This window comes from Thermobia domestica, chromosome 12 (genome assembly GCF_964235325.1).
Source record: "Thermobia domestica chromosome 12, izTheDome1.hap1.1, whole genome shotgun sequence".
Classification (NCBI taxonomy): Eukaryota; Metazoa; Arthropoda; class Insecta; order Zygentoma; family Lepismatidae; genus Thermobia; species Thermobia domestica.
Window position 1 is genome coordinate 77,509,120 of NC_137465.1, and position 17,053 is coordinate 77,526,172.

At 36.3% G+C, this 17,053-nt stretch overlaps 2 protein-coding genes across 3 annotated transcripts in view; both read right to left on the reverse strand.

Moving 5' to 3' along the window:
• Nucleotides 1–12,951, reverse strand: part of LOC145666521 (uncharacterized) — a 411,536-nt gene extending 398,585 nt beyond the window's left edge. The window contains exon 1 of one of the 2 annotated variants that reach the window (XR_014127763.1): nt 12,474–12,602. Coding sequence is in view for 1 of the 2 variants with exons in the window: in XM_081733814.1 (XP_081589940.1) it covers nt 12,474–12,604 (131 nt within the window). In the remaining variant the exon portion in view is untranslated. Of the gene's footprint in view, nt 1–12,473 lie in introns of both variants that reach the window. The other variant, XM_081733814.1, reaches the window with a different exon arrangement.
• A 2,402-nt stretch (nt 12,952–15,353) lies between these two features.
• Nucleotides 15,354–17,053, reverse strand: part of Idh3a (isocitrate dehydrogenase [NAD] subunit alpha, mitochondrial) — a 315,440-nt gene continuing 313,740 nt past the window's right edge. Inside the window, exon 6 of the mRNA XM_081733815.1 lies at nt 15,354–16,898. Coding sequence (XP_081589941.1) covers nt 16,656–16,898 — 243 coding nt within the window. The 3' untranslated portion in view covers nt 15,354–16,655. The remainder of the gene's footprint in view (nt 16,899–17,053) is intronic.

Genomic DNA, 17,053 nt, shown 5'->3' on the forward strand with positions numbered 1-17,053 from the left:
GTGCATGGCCACCACTAAAATTCCAAAACAATGAAACAGGTGTCAAAATTCTAAAACACGTGTTTCATTATGTGAAAAGTGCTATTTATCGAAATGATGATGTTTACCCAGGTGGTTTCCAACTCAAAATTGGCAATTGAAAAGAGCGTCAAGTAGCATGTCGTTTGAAAGCTAGTGTTAAAAGGAAAACGACAACAGAAGTCTCACAGCTCTAATCAAACTCTGTGCGAAATGGCGGAAGATTCAAAATTTGAAAACAGTGCATGGCCACCACTAGAATTCCAAAACAGTGAAACAGGTGTCAAAATTCTAAAACATGTGTTTCATTATTTGAAAAGTGCTTTTTATCGAAATGATAATGTTTACCCCAGGGTCCCCGCAGGGTCCCAGGCGGGGTCCAACTGAAAATTTGCAATTGAAAATAGGGACACGTAGCATATCGTTTGAAACCTATCCCGCTACAACTTACCGACAGCCCGACTGGTAGAAGCGATCTAGAAACCTCTAGACCACGTGGCTGTTTTGCATTTACAAGTGTCGTTTTGATGTGAAGATCCACATAGTTCGACATTTGTTTCAAAGCTTTAGGTGTAAGAGGTGGTCATGAACTTAAAGATTCAGCATGTAGACGTAGAGTAAACACCCCACCATTTTGCGAAGGATTGGCGTAGAGACGAAAGATTGGTTCCATACGCTGTCTGTTTTGAGAAACTTTGAAAGAAAATACTACTTAACCCATTTGAAAATGTATAGTTTGACCGCTGCCCGCATATAGGGACTCCAGGACATACGTTTTCATTTCTATACATTGAACGTTTGCAATGACGAATTTAGAAACCAGCAACCCTGACTTATAGTCTGTGATTAGCTTGAATGAAACGTTGTATTAGTCAATTTTGCAATAACGTTGACTTACATCTAGAAAATTGATTCTCTAGATTACAAAGAAGGTTCACAAGCTCATCAAGTTGATGGTGACAAACTCTGTTCTCCAGGACATTACAATGACCGTAGACGATTATGTTACGTTCGAAGATAATACTCAATTCCAGCCCTTGGACACGACATCAAGTCAACAAGGAACTGCTTCGGGTACCGAAGGCGATCCTGATTACGACTACCTGGACCCAAATCCTTTTCAGGAAACCGCATTTTGGAGATCATGGAGTGAAACGAAATTGAGGGATACTGTAGCAGCTTATAACAACGCATCCAGTGGTCATAAACTCAAGGATGCGAAACGTGTAGCAAGAGTTGACATCTGTACAAGTGACATCATTCGGATGAAACTATTCCTGGATAAGGCATCCAAGCGGACCAAGCTAGCAGTACTCCGAGAATCTATCAAAGCATGGTGCAAAAATCAACGCGCTGCTCCGAATTTTTTCAGGATCGCTGAAGAAGGCATTGCCGTGGAAGCCTTGGAACAATCGCGGAAGCTAGGGGTTACTGGTTTCAATTCATCCCGATTCTGGATCCGCCGACTATTGAGAGAAATGAACTGGGGTTCCAGGAAAATCACAAGTCATGACAATGGCAGCCAGAACAAAAGCACTGGAACGTTCAAACGAATTCGACAGCTACATTCAACAAATCAGGCGGGAGATTGAAGAGGGTGACTACAACCTTGATCAAATTGTGAATCTTGATCAAAGTGGATTCAATTATGAATTACTAACACCACGAACTCTAACTCAACGTGGAGTAAAAAATGTCGAAACTCAAGTAAGATGCTAATCAAAAGTGACACATTCTTACACAGTCCAGGAAGCGATTTCGGCATCAGAAAAGCTCGTGGGCCCGACTGTCATTGTTCTCCGCGAACCATCCGGGAAATTTGGATCAAGGGTCCAATGTAAAATCCTTCAGATCCCTGGAGTCATAATCAGAGCCTACAAGTCAGGAATGATGACAAAGGCAATATTCAAGGAATACCTGCCACATCTTGTTCGAGACGTTGGAACGCCGTGTCTTTTGTTGAAGGACGACGCAGCCATCATGAGAGATCCGGACTTGTTTCAAGAGTGTCCTGACTTACATCCAGCCTGGAACAATCACTCCAGGCTGTACTTCCTGTGGACAGCCATTCGATGTGGGATATATTATTTACAGAAAAATGATGGTGAAGCGAGCCCATAAGCATGTTCGGAATGAAGGACTTGGAGACAAGCTGGGCATGACAAATCGGTATTCCAGTGCTCACTTGATTGGGGTAACACGAAATCAGTTGGAATCACCCAGATTCCAAGATATGATCAAGTACGCTTTCGGAAAATGTGGATACATAGACCTTCCTGGCGATTTTAGTTACCAGTCAGTGAGAAACTTGTCTTTAAGTTTCCACACAAAGGATCCAGCTTTCTCGACATGTTCGATTCTGGACGACGAACACTGCATGAAGAAGAGTTTTATCCAGTGCAGTTGCTGTCTCCAACCACTGTGCATTTATCACTTCTTCATGAACAATAACATGGCCGCACCCCCCCCCCCACGAGACACTCAAGCCTCACTATCACGCCGTAGAGTGATCGTCATTCATGTGGCCCTCATACCTGCATAACAAAGATACAGTCCTGGCAGCTACCACGTTGCTACGACTGTGGCGTGTGACTTACGTGGCTCTCACACATAGACCAGAACAAAAGCCAAGCTTCAGCAAACAACATTCGACGGAGCCGTGTCTTCTAGACTGCTTCTACCAGACGGGTCGTCGGAAAGTTGAAGAACGATAGCTTATAAACGATATACTTTTTGAAGCCTTTCCAAATGAAAACATCAAAGTAGACTCCGCGTGGGACCCTACGAGGGCCCTAGGGCGAACATTTTCATTTAGATAAATTGCACATTTTAAATACTGTAATACATGTTTTAGAATTTTGACATTTGTATCACAGTTTTGGAATTCTAGTGGTGGCCATGCACTGTTAGCTGCAGACTGTTTTCAAATTTTGAATCTTCTGCCATTTCGCATAGAGTTTGATTAGAGCTCTGAGACTTCTGTTATCGTTTTTCTTTTAACACTAGCTTTCAAACGATATGCTACTTGGCCCTCTTTTCAATTGCCAATTTTGAGTTGGACCCCATCTGGGACCCTGGGGTAAACATAATCATTTCGATAAATAGCACTTTTCACATAATGAAACACGTGTTTAAGAATTTTGACACCTGTTTCACCGTTTTAGAATTTTAGTGGTGGCCATGCACTGTTAGCTGCAGACTGTTTTCAAATTTTGAATCTTCCGCCATTTCGCACAGAGTTTGATTAGAGCTCTGAGACTTCTGTTATCGTTTTTCCTTTAACACTAGCTTTCAAACGATATGCTACTTGCCGCTCTTTTCAATTGCAAATTTTTAGATGGACCCCACCTGGGACCCTGGGGCAAATATTTTGACTTCGTTAAATTATGCTTTTACAATGATGAAACAGGTGTTTTGGCGTTTTAGCGTAGGTTTCAACTTTTAGGGGTAGCAACGTACTTTATGTACACCTGCTATAGAAAATAGGTCAAAATGTTATATATATTTTAGCCCCTGCAAAGGCGGGGTCACTTCCGGGCAAGAAACGAACACCTGTTTTGGAACTTGCTTGAGATGTCCTATCAGGAAATAAATAGAATGTCTTCCAATTCAAGGTGCAGTTTCGATATCATCCCTAGTGAGATAAATACATTTTCTGGTGTGTATGTATATAATCAAAAAATCACAAGTGTATGTATAAAGTGTCTAATTAATTTAGTTTATTTTGCTTTTATATATATATATATATATATATATATATATATATATATATTTGAAAAAGCACATAAATGTTTTTTCTAATAAATGTGTGAATTTAGAAACTATCATAATTTAAGTATATGATCGGGATGATTAAACTTAACTGTTATGATTGAGCGACTATTATTGTGTTCTTTTGTTCAGGTGTTCCAACTCGCAATACTCAGAAGTATTTGATTAAATCTATTTCTTAAGCATTTGTAACTTTGCATTTGTTGTAAATCGAGGATATGACTTTTACTATGTTTTCTCCTAATTTCATTCAGATTTTTTTAAAGATTGGAACCAATGTATTTTATTAAAAGGAACAAATCTACTTTAAGTGTTGAATTAGTTGATACTTTTCACAGATATTTGTGTTTCAGAGTAGTGATATATTGATTTGAAAATAAAGTTTTCTTTTAAAAGTTTATTATTTTTTTAAAAAAATTATTAATAATACCAAACCTACACAAACTTGCTTTCAGAATCAGCGTTGTTCACTTATTTCCATTAAAACTTCGTAAACGTTTACAGTAACTTTAATAGTGTACAAGAAGTGTTGCGAAGAAGACAAAGTAAAACTTCAAATTTCTGTAATAAAAATACCGATCTTGACCAGTGTTAATGTTATGTTTAGTTATCAAAATATGTTTTCTTGAATACAATAACTGTGTGTAGACGTTTGTTCTGATTTTTCACTAATTACACAGAAAGAAAAAAAATAAAGTACGAAAGAATTTAAATATCAAAGGAGGTGGGCTGAAAAGGGCCATTTTTCGCCCATCAGGCCCGAGATGTGAAATGCATGGTTTCCAATAGTATACCTCATAAAAATAAGAAATCAAATATATTTTGACGGAAAGCGCTGTAAGTGAGAGGTAAAAAAAAAAAATAAATAAATAAACAAAGACGTAAGCCGTGTGTTAATGAAGGAACGTAAACACTAATGTCATGAGTTGGAATCCGAGAAAGCAATAGTAAATAGAACACTAACGGCAAGAATAAGAAGAATGAAGTCTACTACGACTATGAGATCAATATATTACATCGGAAATAATCAGGCATAGATAATAATCAGATAGCTAGAGACACTTGTAGCTAGTTTGCAGATTAGGCATCGTCCTTGCTGTCGTCATCCGAATCGCCGCTGGACCATCGTGCAGCTGCGGCATCTTGTAGTGTATGAGTATATTCTAGACTTGGTTTCTTAACTGCGGTGGAATTGTGGCGCCAGTAAGCCAGAAACCATAGTACGGAAGCAACATGCCCACAACATCCGACGACCCGTGCGCCTACTTTACATTGACAGTACCACTGAACTCGGAGAACAGAAGCATCGTCATGATGTATGTACAGAGAGTACATACCTTTGTCACTTAAGTGCTCGTGAGTGTAAGGATCGGATACATCAGGATAAGGATCGGAGGATCGGCTATTGTTGGTCGTTGTTTTTAATCTTTCCCTCAGTATTGCAATATAACGTATCAATGACTTCCCATCGGTACTTCATTGACGCGTGGTATGTATGATTCTTCGATATGTATATCTATTACAGAATGTTATGCCATTCTGCGACTGGTTTTCCTGCTCGCACTTTTACTCATATCATACTTTCAGAAATGAAACGCCTTCTCAATACTCCATAACGTGCTGTCTCTATTTTTGCTGCCCTACACACATATCCGCGCAAACAATACATTTTTTATATATTTTATTGACATGCTGAGCATGTATTTTCAGTCACAATCGGTAACTAACATCAGAGCTGGAGTCTCCAGTTGAACTCGTACATTACAGCGTATAAACGGTATTCATCGCTCTATACTCTCGCGCAATACATTTTGATCTCTAATAGGTAGAAGGACACACTGAACCAAAATCAGTTAGTACTCATATCAAAGGTTACACAGCGTTATATTATGACGAGTCAGATTTATTTTGGTTCATCGACTCCTTCTTCCTATAAGCCTCCATCAAAGACAGCAAACATTACCAAAATGTCGCAAAACGCTGAAACGAACTCTTTTTGGGCTCTCATTTCTATGACTTACTATTTTCTTTATCACGTATCTATTATTTTTACATTTGCAACAGATCTTCTAGTATACAAATACATTGCAAACTTGTCGGAATCGGACACTTCATTTTTCCGTTGTCTGATGGGCGAAAAATGGCCCTTATCCGCCCACCTCCTTTTAACTTGGAACAACTATATAAAATTTGTTGTAAGCTATTCTTTTCTTTCTTTCTTAATGTTTTTTCTCATTTTCTGTCAATAAGAGAAAACGTAAATTCATGATGGTTTGTGCTAAAGTATTAATTTCACAAATTTTCTAATGAACATCTATTGGCATTCAGCATAACTATGCCTCGTCTAAAAAGCGTAAGCGATACATAGCGCATTTTAAAATTATTTTGTGAACGGAATAAATGGAAGTAAGACTAGAACCTAAGTAATATGAATTGAAGTAAAAATATGATTTTAAATTTACAGCTGCAATGCTTATCAATTTATAAAAAAAATATTTTAAAAAATGCTATTATTGTTATCTTTATATGGTTTCATGAGAACATTAAGCCATGAAGCAGAGAAACGAATAATTCAGTGAATGATATTGATAGAATGCGAAAACAGGAAAAAAAAAAAAAAAAATGCCCACCACCAGCACTTTAGGCCACAAGTTCTTACCCTCATCATGATAAAGAAGTGCTACCAATGTAAAAATCTGTACAATGACAGGTTTCCTCAACTCCCCAGGAGGTATTTCAGATTTATCGATAGATGTAAAATGTAAGTATTACGAGGTGAATAGGTAGAGAAGGGCGCGTCCGTGGACCAAATTGCGGATCCTTACCTTATTTTTATCAATGAATGTAAGAACTTCCTAGCCTTTCCTTATAGAAACCTCTCATGGCGTGGCGTCTAATCAGGGATCTCTCACTAAGGGTAAGTACACTTTATTTTCTATTAACATTTCAATTTTGAAAGAAGATGGTAATGAAGCTGCAGTAATGATTTCTATTAGTATAACATATTATTTCAGTGTAGGTGTAGAGGGTCCTGACTTAAACAGTATTATAATTAATCAACATGTGCTTTTATACGATTTTAGGTTCTATTTTATATGTATTGAGTTGCGTGTATTATTGAGGTACGATATTCAATGTACGCTCCATTTGTTCAGCCAATTAACGAGTTCATTCTGAAAACTGACAACCCGACAGATGTTCTTCAGAGCAATTTAGATTAATTATGAAACATGGGATGGATGTTACCGTATTGAAGGAAGAGGCTTGCTTGATCTGCTGCACGTCACTTGTGCAGGTTTTTGTCGACAATGATTCTACCTAACAAGGAACATCACCCAATTGTCCGGCTCCGATTTCAATGAAATTTCTGTTGCTGATAGAGGACATGTATTCACTACTTGTGATGACAGAAATTTTTGCCATGGTGCATGTTTTCTATTTTTTAATAATTTTTAAAGGTTGTAATGTGGTTAATAGAGATTACTGCAGAAGTCCCTTACTACCCTTTGTAAAAGGAGTGTTAATGAAATAACAACCATGTAGATACGTATAGGGGCTAGGGGAAGTCGTATGGTACGTATAACCTTAACGTCAGCCATCTTGAAATCCGCCATTTTGAATTAAGGTCAAGTTTTTTAAATAGGAATAAGGTAACATGATACATAATGTTGGGCTAGAATTTAATCAGGAAGATAATGGTGAAAAGTTACAGGCATATTAATTGTTTATACTTACTATGCGTGTAAGTCCCTTACCTCCGCTTCTAACCCGCATATTAATGATAATAAGTGCATAAAGGTTTCGGTAATACATATTATGCCTAGAGGGAAGTGATACGATAAGGGTATCATTGACGGCAGCCATCTTGAAATCCGCCATTTTGAATTAAAGTGAAGTTTTGAAAACTGAAAACCATAGCTTGTGACACCTCATTTTAATAGTAAATTTTCCCCAAAAGCCAATGGTATGCTTATTTTTGTTCTATAGTTAACCAGTATGAATTTATGACTCTTCTAATGTGCACGAAACGTCCATTATTCGATCTTTCAAATTGGCAACACTCCTAATTTTCATCGCATGTTTTAAGATTCCAAGCCCCTATACGTATCTACATGGTTGTTATTTCATTAATACTCCTTTTACAAAGGGTAGTAAGGGACTTCTGCAGTAATCTCTATTAACCACATTACAACCTTTAAAAATTATTAAAAAATAGAAAACATGCACCATGGCAAAAATTTCTGTCATCACAAGTAGTGAATACATGTCCTCTATCAGCAACAAAAATTTCATTGAAATCGGAGCCGGACAATTGGGTGATGTCCCTTGTAAGTATACCTCTCTGAGACACACCATGCTTTCCTCGGCTATTGTGTGTGAAGCCATGTCGCAGAGTAGTTATGCCTGAAAAGACGTCTATAACTATTTTGCGAGCGCTCACCGTTGTTATTACCTAGCGCGTATGACTTTTGTGTGCACGTAGTCCCGTGTTCGATATCCGTCGAGAAAGCACATTTTTTCTCACAATCATTTTTTTTCTCATTAATCAACTGTCTCCTTTAGACCAAAGGGTGTAGAGGCAAGTAAAAAAAAAGTCTGCAACATGGCTGAAAATACCATGATGCCGGAGGACAGCACCGTGTATCTCAGAGATAAGTGATAACTATATAAGCTACCACTGGAAATCGAGATTACATCTTCCACGCCGAAAGCTAACCATTTAATTACGATGGAGCTCTATCCAGTCACTTTGGATTGCTATTGCATATTGTAGAATTTCTAAAACATTAATACCAATCATTATATAATGGATCTTCAGCAAGGGGTGATGGTGTAGAGGCTATGAAAAACCCATTTTTTTTTTAACTAGTCTAATGGGTTTTGTTGAGGAAAATTGAGCTTTTAAATTTGCACATACACATATATTTAAAGCCATTTTCCTATTTAAAATATCATTTAAACATTCATGTTCTATTGTACATATGAAACTATAGAATTCAGTTGTAGGCCGTGGTGACTCACTTCTAACGCGGGTTCCTGGTTTGAACTCAGCTCCCGCTAAGTGGACTTTGCGGTGGACAAACACCGTGTGCATGGGTTTTCTCGAGGTTCTCCCGTTTCTTTCTACTCTCGTCACGTCACCATTATCATTCATCTCATCATCTCCCTTAGCTTCAGTGCATAATTGTGAAACATTGGACTAGACAGACCAAAAAAAAAAAAAAAGTTCGCACAAGGGAATCTGTGAATTCCCATCCGCGTTTCGTGGGACACATTTTGCATCATTGACACTTACATTTTGACTTCTAGAAAGAAGAAAATAGATTAATTCTATATACTATAGAATCGGAATAAAATCCCTAGTATATTCAGGATTCAAATCCCTGACTAAAAATTCACTTAGTTTTTCTCAAAACATACCAGACAAATACTGAGATAGTGTAAAAATATACACTCCATAAGATATTTATTTTTAGCGTAACTTTTGAACTCCTTTCTGCCTCTAAGCAAAGTTACACGAAAATACATCAGCTTGAGGTAGGTACTAACCATCTCCAAGAACTAATTTCAAACCGTTGAGCAGTTTCCCCGTGATACAATCACAAATAACAGGCAACATAGTTTTTAATGTAAGGAAATTATAGAAAATGCCTCTTTTAAAACGGGAAATCTAAAAAATGTTGAGACACTGGTCCACTTATTTTCAATGAGTTTATACACCAAGATTCATTTTCTTAACGAGACAGCATGGTAAGGTACTAAATTTTTTGCATAGATTTTGACACTCCGTTTCCCTGTTAGAATACGCATTTCAGTAAGAGGAACATAATACAAACCCAATTTGAGGTACGTAGTAACTACATTCAAAAATTCACTTCAAACGGCTTAGCCGTTTTCTCGTGATGCAATCACAATATCCTTTTCATTTTTATATAATAAATTTCAATTTAACACCAAAAGCGAATTTGATCAAGCGCAAACAAAATTAGTTACGTATGATTCACAAACCTATATTTTTTTCAATCATTTTCTGCTTAAGTGATTATCTTTTGAATACATATTTTGACCCAACTCTGAAACTAGGAGTATACCGAGAAACACGATTGAAGAAGGTAATTATAATCACGTTATGATTATTATTTCAATTCAAGATTTGGAGCATATTTTTTCAGGTAGGATTTTCGTGTGACAATTTTTTTTTAACTGGGGAAAATTCCAACATCCCTAAATGTATTATTTACTTATTTCTCTTTACATACTTCTGCACATTACTGACTCCTTGGCCATAAACCAGGGCCTAAAATTCAACGAAATCACAGCTCCACACTGGTAAAAATTTTATATAGTATAGAAAAACTAGTTTAGTCAGCATTTGTTTTGACATATAATCAGTGTTCTGTCCAGTACATCATGTTTACCTTCGACCAAAATATTATTATCTTCATCCACGTATACCCAGGGGTGCCCACAAGGAGGGGCTATGATGCAAACTGCGTCATTGAAATATTTGGGGGAGTTAAAAATCTATATAAATATGTTTGAGAGGGTGTAAAAATTAATCGAAAAGATTTTTTTTCATGGAAAAGCACCTACGGATAGACATTTGAGGGGAGGGGGGGCCCACTGGTATACCAAATCAATTTTACTATATAGGCTGGTATTGTTAGAATTAAATAAAAAATTACCTGTCGGCCAGCTTTATCGTTATTGATCGTGACTTAATACACTGCATTGACATACGAATTTAGTTCACCATACTTTCCTTACAGAGAACTACGTGCTTAAAAGCATTCCGATTACTTAAAAAAAAAAAAAAAAAAAAAAGAGGGGGGGGGAGGATATGAGAGGTAAGATCCTCATATAGTTTGATTAGCGAATATAGCGGAAACACACTATCTCTCATGTTACTAAATGCCTTATGTGTCGGCCAGCTTTATCGTTATTGATCGTGACTTAATACACTGCATTGACATACGAATTTAGTTCACCATACTTTCCTTACAGTGAACTACGTGCTTAAAAGCATTCCGATTACTTAAAAAAAAAGAGGGGGGGAGGATGTCAGAGGTAAGATCCTCATATAGTTTGATTAATTATATGTCCCTATTAAATTTTACAAATCTACAGTGCCTTAAAACAACACCGGACCTAATTTTCCTCCCGTATTGAAGAAATACCCGACAAAGTAAGTTGGTATTGTAACCGATCCCGTTTACGGATTCATATATTGGTAATATTTGCAGAAGAATATATGATCAATCAAAAAAGTAGTATGGCATTTAGTATCTTCCCCCAAATCTACACATAAGGTGTTTTATGCCATATATGGTTTAGTAGTATCCTCGTTAGTGTGTACCCACCGTCACTGACGCGCCTGCTCGCTACCGCTCGGCCCCCTGCTGCGCTCCTGTTCTCAGCCAGTTAGGTAGCATTCGTGCTTTTTAGTGGCCTGCTAGCACAAATTGGTTAATATATTTTGCACAATAGCTCTTATCGCGTACATACATTGAAGTCGTCCTAAAATGAATCTACACACACGAATGCCAGTCCGCACCTCCATCAACCGGTACAAGTACACTGAGTCGGTACTTCAGCCAGTCACTACCAAGTAATTTGGGGGGGGGGACCAAATTAATACCCTTAAAGTATTGCAATTTTACCCCTAAACGTAGTCCAAAGTGTACGCTTCTAAGCACGTAATAGACCATAAGCAAAATATAATGGACTGAATCTGTTTCCATGAATGTGTTATGCCACGAGCCGAACGACTAACATGAGGAACAGAGTGTGTTTGAAATATCATTTCCTACGTGTATATTGACTGTCGTTGACACAACTGCCCATCAGCTTTGCCCTACCCTGACTCGGTTAAACATTTCTTGCTTTTACTGGCCACCTAGAATAGATTGATTAGTATTTTTGACGGCATTTTGTATCTCCCCCGACTAGTTTCATGGCTCAAAAACCGAGTACCTTGCTTCTGTCTAGATTGTGATAAAGATAGAAAACTTTGAACCCTGCGGGGCTTCTAACCCCTTCGCTCGCTCAGCTATATTTTGGGAAATAATTAAAACTGGAGATCTTATATGTGCTAAATTGGGGGAGAAACTAAGCTTCAGCCGTATTTTTTGCACTATATTTTTTATGGTATATATTGAATGCTGTATTTATATCCGTAACGATCGAGTTCTCCCAATGTAAATCTTGCCCGGAATGCCACTCAACCACAAGAAAAAATTTACAACATAGAAGAACTGCATTTACTAATGAAAGGAATCATTTACATGAATTCATGTACGGATTCGTAAACTTGGATAACATGCAAATTAATGTAGTGTTATTATTATAAGCAACTTTGTTCGTGCAACTTGACGAACTTCTTTTTTTATCATTATTTTTTTTAAATTCGGTTCATTAAACAGCGCCAAATTATACACGATTTTACTTTATATTTGTAAGTTTAACAAGGCTGTTTATGTCCATTTCAATATGCTTCTATCGTTTAAAAAAAGTTTTCCAAGTCTTCCAAAATAGCTTCTCGCTTTTTAACGTCTTAGTATTGTGTTACATTTGCTATGTAGATACTGTTTAAACATCAAACTACTGTATTTATAAATATAACAACATATGGTTAAAATGTTATCATTATAGAAAAAAAAAAATAAAAAAAAGTTTTAACTTACCGCGCTGTTTTCACGCCTCTTATTTCAGCTGCACTGTAGTCTTCATTATTAACAAAAAATGAAGCAATCATAAATGAATCAACAGACGGAAAGCTGTTGGAGTTGGCCTTAGTAAATCCTAAATCAGTCATTTTCCTTTTCTATGCGTCTTCAAACAAAATATTTTTGTATCAGCACATCAACATACAGCAGCAGACATGCAAAGGAAGTCTTTACGAACTGATGACGTAAACCAATCAGAAAACGTTTCCATTGCTGTGACGTCAGTAGCGATTTTGAGTGCTGTTTAAAGTGATTTTACTCCGTAACTAGAAAATAATTCGCTGAGATATTTAGCATATACAATATTCAAAGCTAGTTCAACAGAAATAAAACATTAAACACACGTTGTTGGTCAAAAAGGAAATGTCCATTCGTTATTTTGTCGAATTGTACATACAACACATATGTTTCTTACTGTTTCCCAAGCCCCCTCCGCCCGAAACAACATCCTAAGTGCGCCACTGTTGGTTATTATAAAAAACTCTCTACGAGCCAAAGAACATTCTATGATTTTTCTCTTATAAACTTCGCGAAACAAAAAATTAGAGAAAATTATAGTTTGAGAATTAAATTAAGGAACTGAATAGAGGGAAGGAAAATTAAATGTTGCTTTTTAGTCGAACTTGATATCAATGTGTAGGCCTTGAGGTGCAGAATCTATTGAACTACTGTAAAAGAAAAGGAACCACATTCTATCATTACTTTTTTTTTTTTTTTTTTTTGGTTCCTGCTATACATTAAGTAGCCTGCAGTTTCAAAGTGCACTAGTCAATTTGCTCAGATCGAAGAAAAATTACATTTCGCCTTTCTTTCCTGTTGCCTCAAATATTATTGCTCTGCCGGAAACTTCATACGCCAAATTCCAGGGGAAGCCACATTCCCCCCTTGTGGACGCGTAGCGGGACTTATAATATTGTAGTGTTTGTAGGTTCGTCCGTTACTCCCACAACAACTCTTGGATAAATGCCAAATTTTTACATTTAAATGCATATTAATTGACCTAACTGGCTTTTTCGGTATTCCGAATTCTGTAAGAATGTTGTACAGTGTTTTCCTCTTAACCGAGTCTTAAGTCTTTCTAAAATCAATAAATAGTTGATGCACTGGGGTGCTGCATACCCATTTGTTTTCGAGAATTTGTCGAATGGTTAAATACTTGGTCGATTGTGATCGATTTCGCCTAAATCCGCACTGATAATTTTCAATAATTTCATTTGCGTATGGGATCAATCTTGCTAATGATGTGTTTGAAAGGATTTTATAATAGTTGACAACAGAGAGACGCTTCGATGATTATTACAATCGTTTTGTAGCCTTTCTTGTGAATTGGAACAATGATTGATTCTTTCCACTCTTATGGCAATTCCTCCTTGTTCCGGATAAATGAGTTTATGTACCTTGTTCCACAATTTTTCCCCTGCAGCTAAAATTAACTCAGCCAGGATTTCGTCTACAGCTGTCTGAGATTTGTTTCTTTAATTTCTTTATAGCGATTTTTACTTCTGTTCGGCTAGGCTTTGGACTATAGCTCTGTGCTGTGTAAATTTCACTTTGCTCACGAACATCAATTTATGGCTTCGTGTTAAGCAAATCGCAAAACTTTCCAATCTATTTAAGATGTATCTGTATCAATAAGAATTGTTCCGTCGTCTTTCTTTAGTATATAATCACGAAGTTGATAGCCTTTCTTAAATTCGTTGATGTCCTTATACGTACCTGTCCCGAATATTTTCGTTTTTTCTATTATCTTCAAGTTCATTAATTTTAGTTTTCAAAAATCTCGTTTCTTTTTTATGAACGTTTTGTAAGTTTCCCGTCTGATATCAACGAAATCTTGTATAGTTGTATCGTTCGGATTTTGCAGCCATTGCAATTTCGCCTGTTCTCTCTTCTTTGCTAGTTTAGTGCATTCCTGGCCGAACCATGGGTTGTTCCTATGTATTTCTGCATGCCCTAATTTTTCTTTTGCTGAGATTTTAATGATATCTCTAAATTCAACCCAAGTATACACGACACTAGTGCACTCCAAACCTCCTAAAACCGACAATCTATTTGACACTTCAGTCTGGTCGTCAGTCTCTCCTCTAATTTCTTGAAATTAAACCTCTCCGTTTTCAATTGTTGAATAATTCCTTTATTCAACGATAATCTCTCTCTCTCTTATTATCGCTGCTACCAGGTAGTGATCAATATCACAGTCAGCTCCTCTGAACGACCGAACATCAAGTATGCTAGACTATCTTCTATATACTAGAATGTGATCAATTTGATTCTATGTTTTTCCATCTGGTGAAGTCCAAGTATATTTGTGAATGTTGCGAACTGGGAATTTTGTACTCTTCATAAGGTTTTTGGATGTTGCAAAGTTCACGAGTTTAACGCCGTTGTCATTACTTTCTTGTGTACTTTCTTGCCTATAATCGGTTTTAAAATATACTCTCGTCCTACCTTCGCCTCCATTGAAATCCTCTAATAGAATTTTTATATGGTATCGCGGGAGTTTGTAAAAATCTGAAAAATAGTAGAAGGGAAAAAAATTAAATAAATAAATAAAAAACAAAAATAGAAAAAAAGTAAGTTTGAAAAATCATGTCTGTTCTTCTAGTGATTTAGTTTCCAAGAAAGAAAACTACTTTTCAAGAAAGATCTCTCCCGTCAAGTCGATGGCTTGTCTGCAGTGATATACTGCAGAGTTCGCAGTGGGTTGGAAAATGGTATTAGAACCTAAGTAAGTAAATAATTGGATTTTCGAGGAAGCATTTATCGCTGAACTTTAACTATGTGTATAGTTAGTAAAGAAAAAAATATCTTATGAAAGAAGTGCAACACTGTGCCATCCTTTGTTGCAAAAACGGTTTATTTTAGTCAAAATTACAGTCACAGGCAACATCATGTTACTATTGAGTTTGCAATGGAACTTTTTTTTTTTTTTTTTTTTAATTTTCGATGCGAAAGGAGTTAGGAAATATCGCATCACAGTTTCTATATACAATTAGTGAAGTGCAACTTCAATATATCAAACGGTTACCATTTATCTTGAAACGCCTTTATAACTTTTTAAACTAATAAAGGAAAAGCTCGAATTTCATATAGTGCCATTAAATTTTTTCTTGAGTTGGCAACACTTTATATGGTGGTATTGAGAGTTTATCAAAGTATATTGCCCTGCTTTTAGTTGCATGGTACAAATTTCAGCTTTTTAATAATTAGTTTAAAAGTTACATAGGTATTTCAAGATAAATAGTAAACTAGATATATACATTCATCATGGAAGGTAAATCCTTTATACCTTGGCTGTCTGAACAAATAAACTGACCTAAACACTGAATTCGAATTGAAATCATACAATTCCTCACACACAACTACTCTGTAAACAATTCTCCAATGTCTACTGTAAAAACAACGTGAATAATTGCAATTGGAAAATACTGTGTTAATATTTTATGCGTAACCAACATTCTTGAACAGTATTTCATGCAACCGACTATAGTATATACTGACAGAAAATGTAGTTCAATAAATAGGGTACGACAGAGTTATTAATAATAGTGATTTAACTGAAAGTTTTCGTAATTAAACATCAGGTCAGAAGCAATCTGTAAATTTTTTTACTGAAATTTACAGATGACCAAATGTTCATAGACTAATTACTAGGATCTACTAACGGTTACGAGTATTTCATTACAGGCCGTTGAGATTATTATACTCGTATGACAATAAAACGCAAAATTACGAGGAAAATACCTCTCTTTGGCAACTATAAACTTCAAATACGATATTTGACCACGTAATTTTGACTGCCAGATTCATATTTTGTACGCACTGCATTAGTAAGGAGGTATACATCCAAAGAACAAATCGATGCAGGTAAGTATACAACTTATATTTAAAATACTACTTTTTTCATTATATATATTATAAATTAAATAGCTGCGATAAACTACAAGGAAATGTTCACGGGAACTATTACTGTACAGACAAATTCAGAAATGTACAATTATTGTCTAGTTCATACAATAATGTCTACATATTAATAGAACATATCTTTATATACATGGTGTTACAACGCAAGCGATACACGATTCACTCGCTGCACTACATATAATAATTATCTTTACAGCTAATATCCTTTGATTTTTTTTATTGAAGTGCACCTTTCTCGACTTTGCGACAAATTTCATTTGTATATTCAGAGCATTTTCCAGTTCCACCTAAATCTGCTGTTAAGACTTTGCCTTCTTTAATAGTTTCCAGGCACGCATTTTCTATCAATGTAGCGTAGTTCCCCAAATTCATATGCCTTAGCATCATCACAGCTGACAACAATAATGCTGTTGGATTTGCTTTATCTTGTCCGGCTATATCAGGAGCTGTTCCATGAACCTGAAATAATAATGGTTTACAGTTATTTCAACAACTTCACCATTAAATATATTTTAAAAAAGTATTAAAGGTCTCTACTGAATTAGACTAGAATACCTATAGAAAGAGATCCTGAGGTATTGTCAATTTGACGCCGAAAAATCGGAAGGGACTCT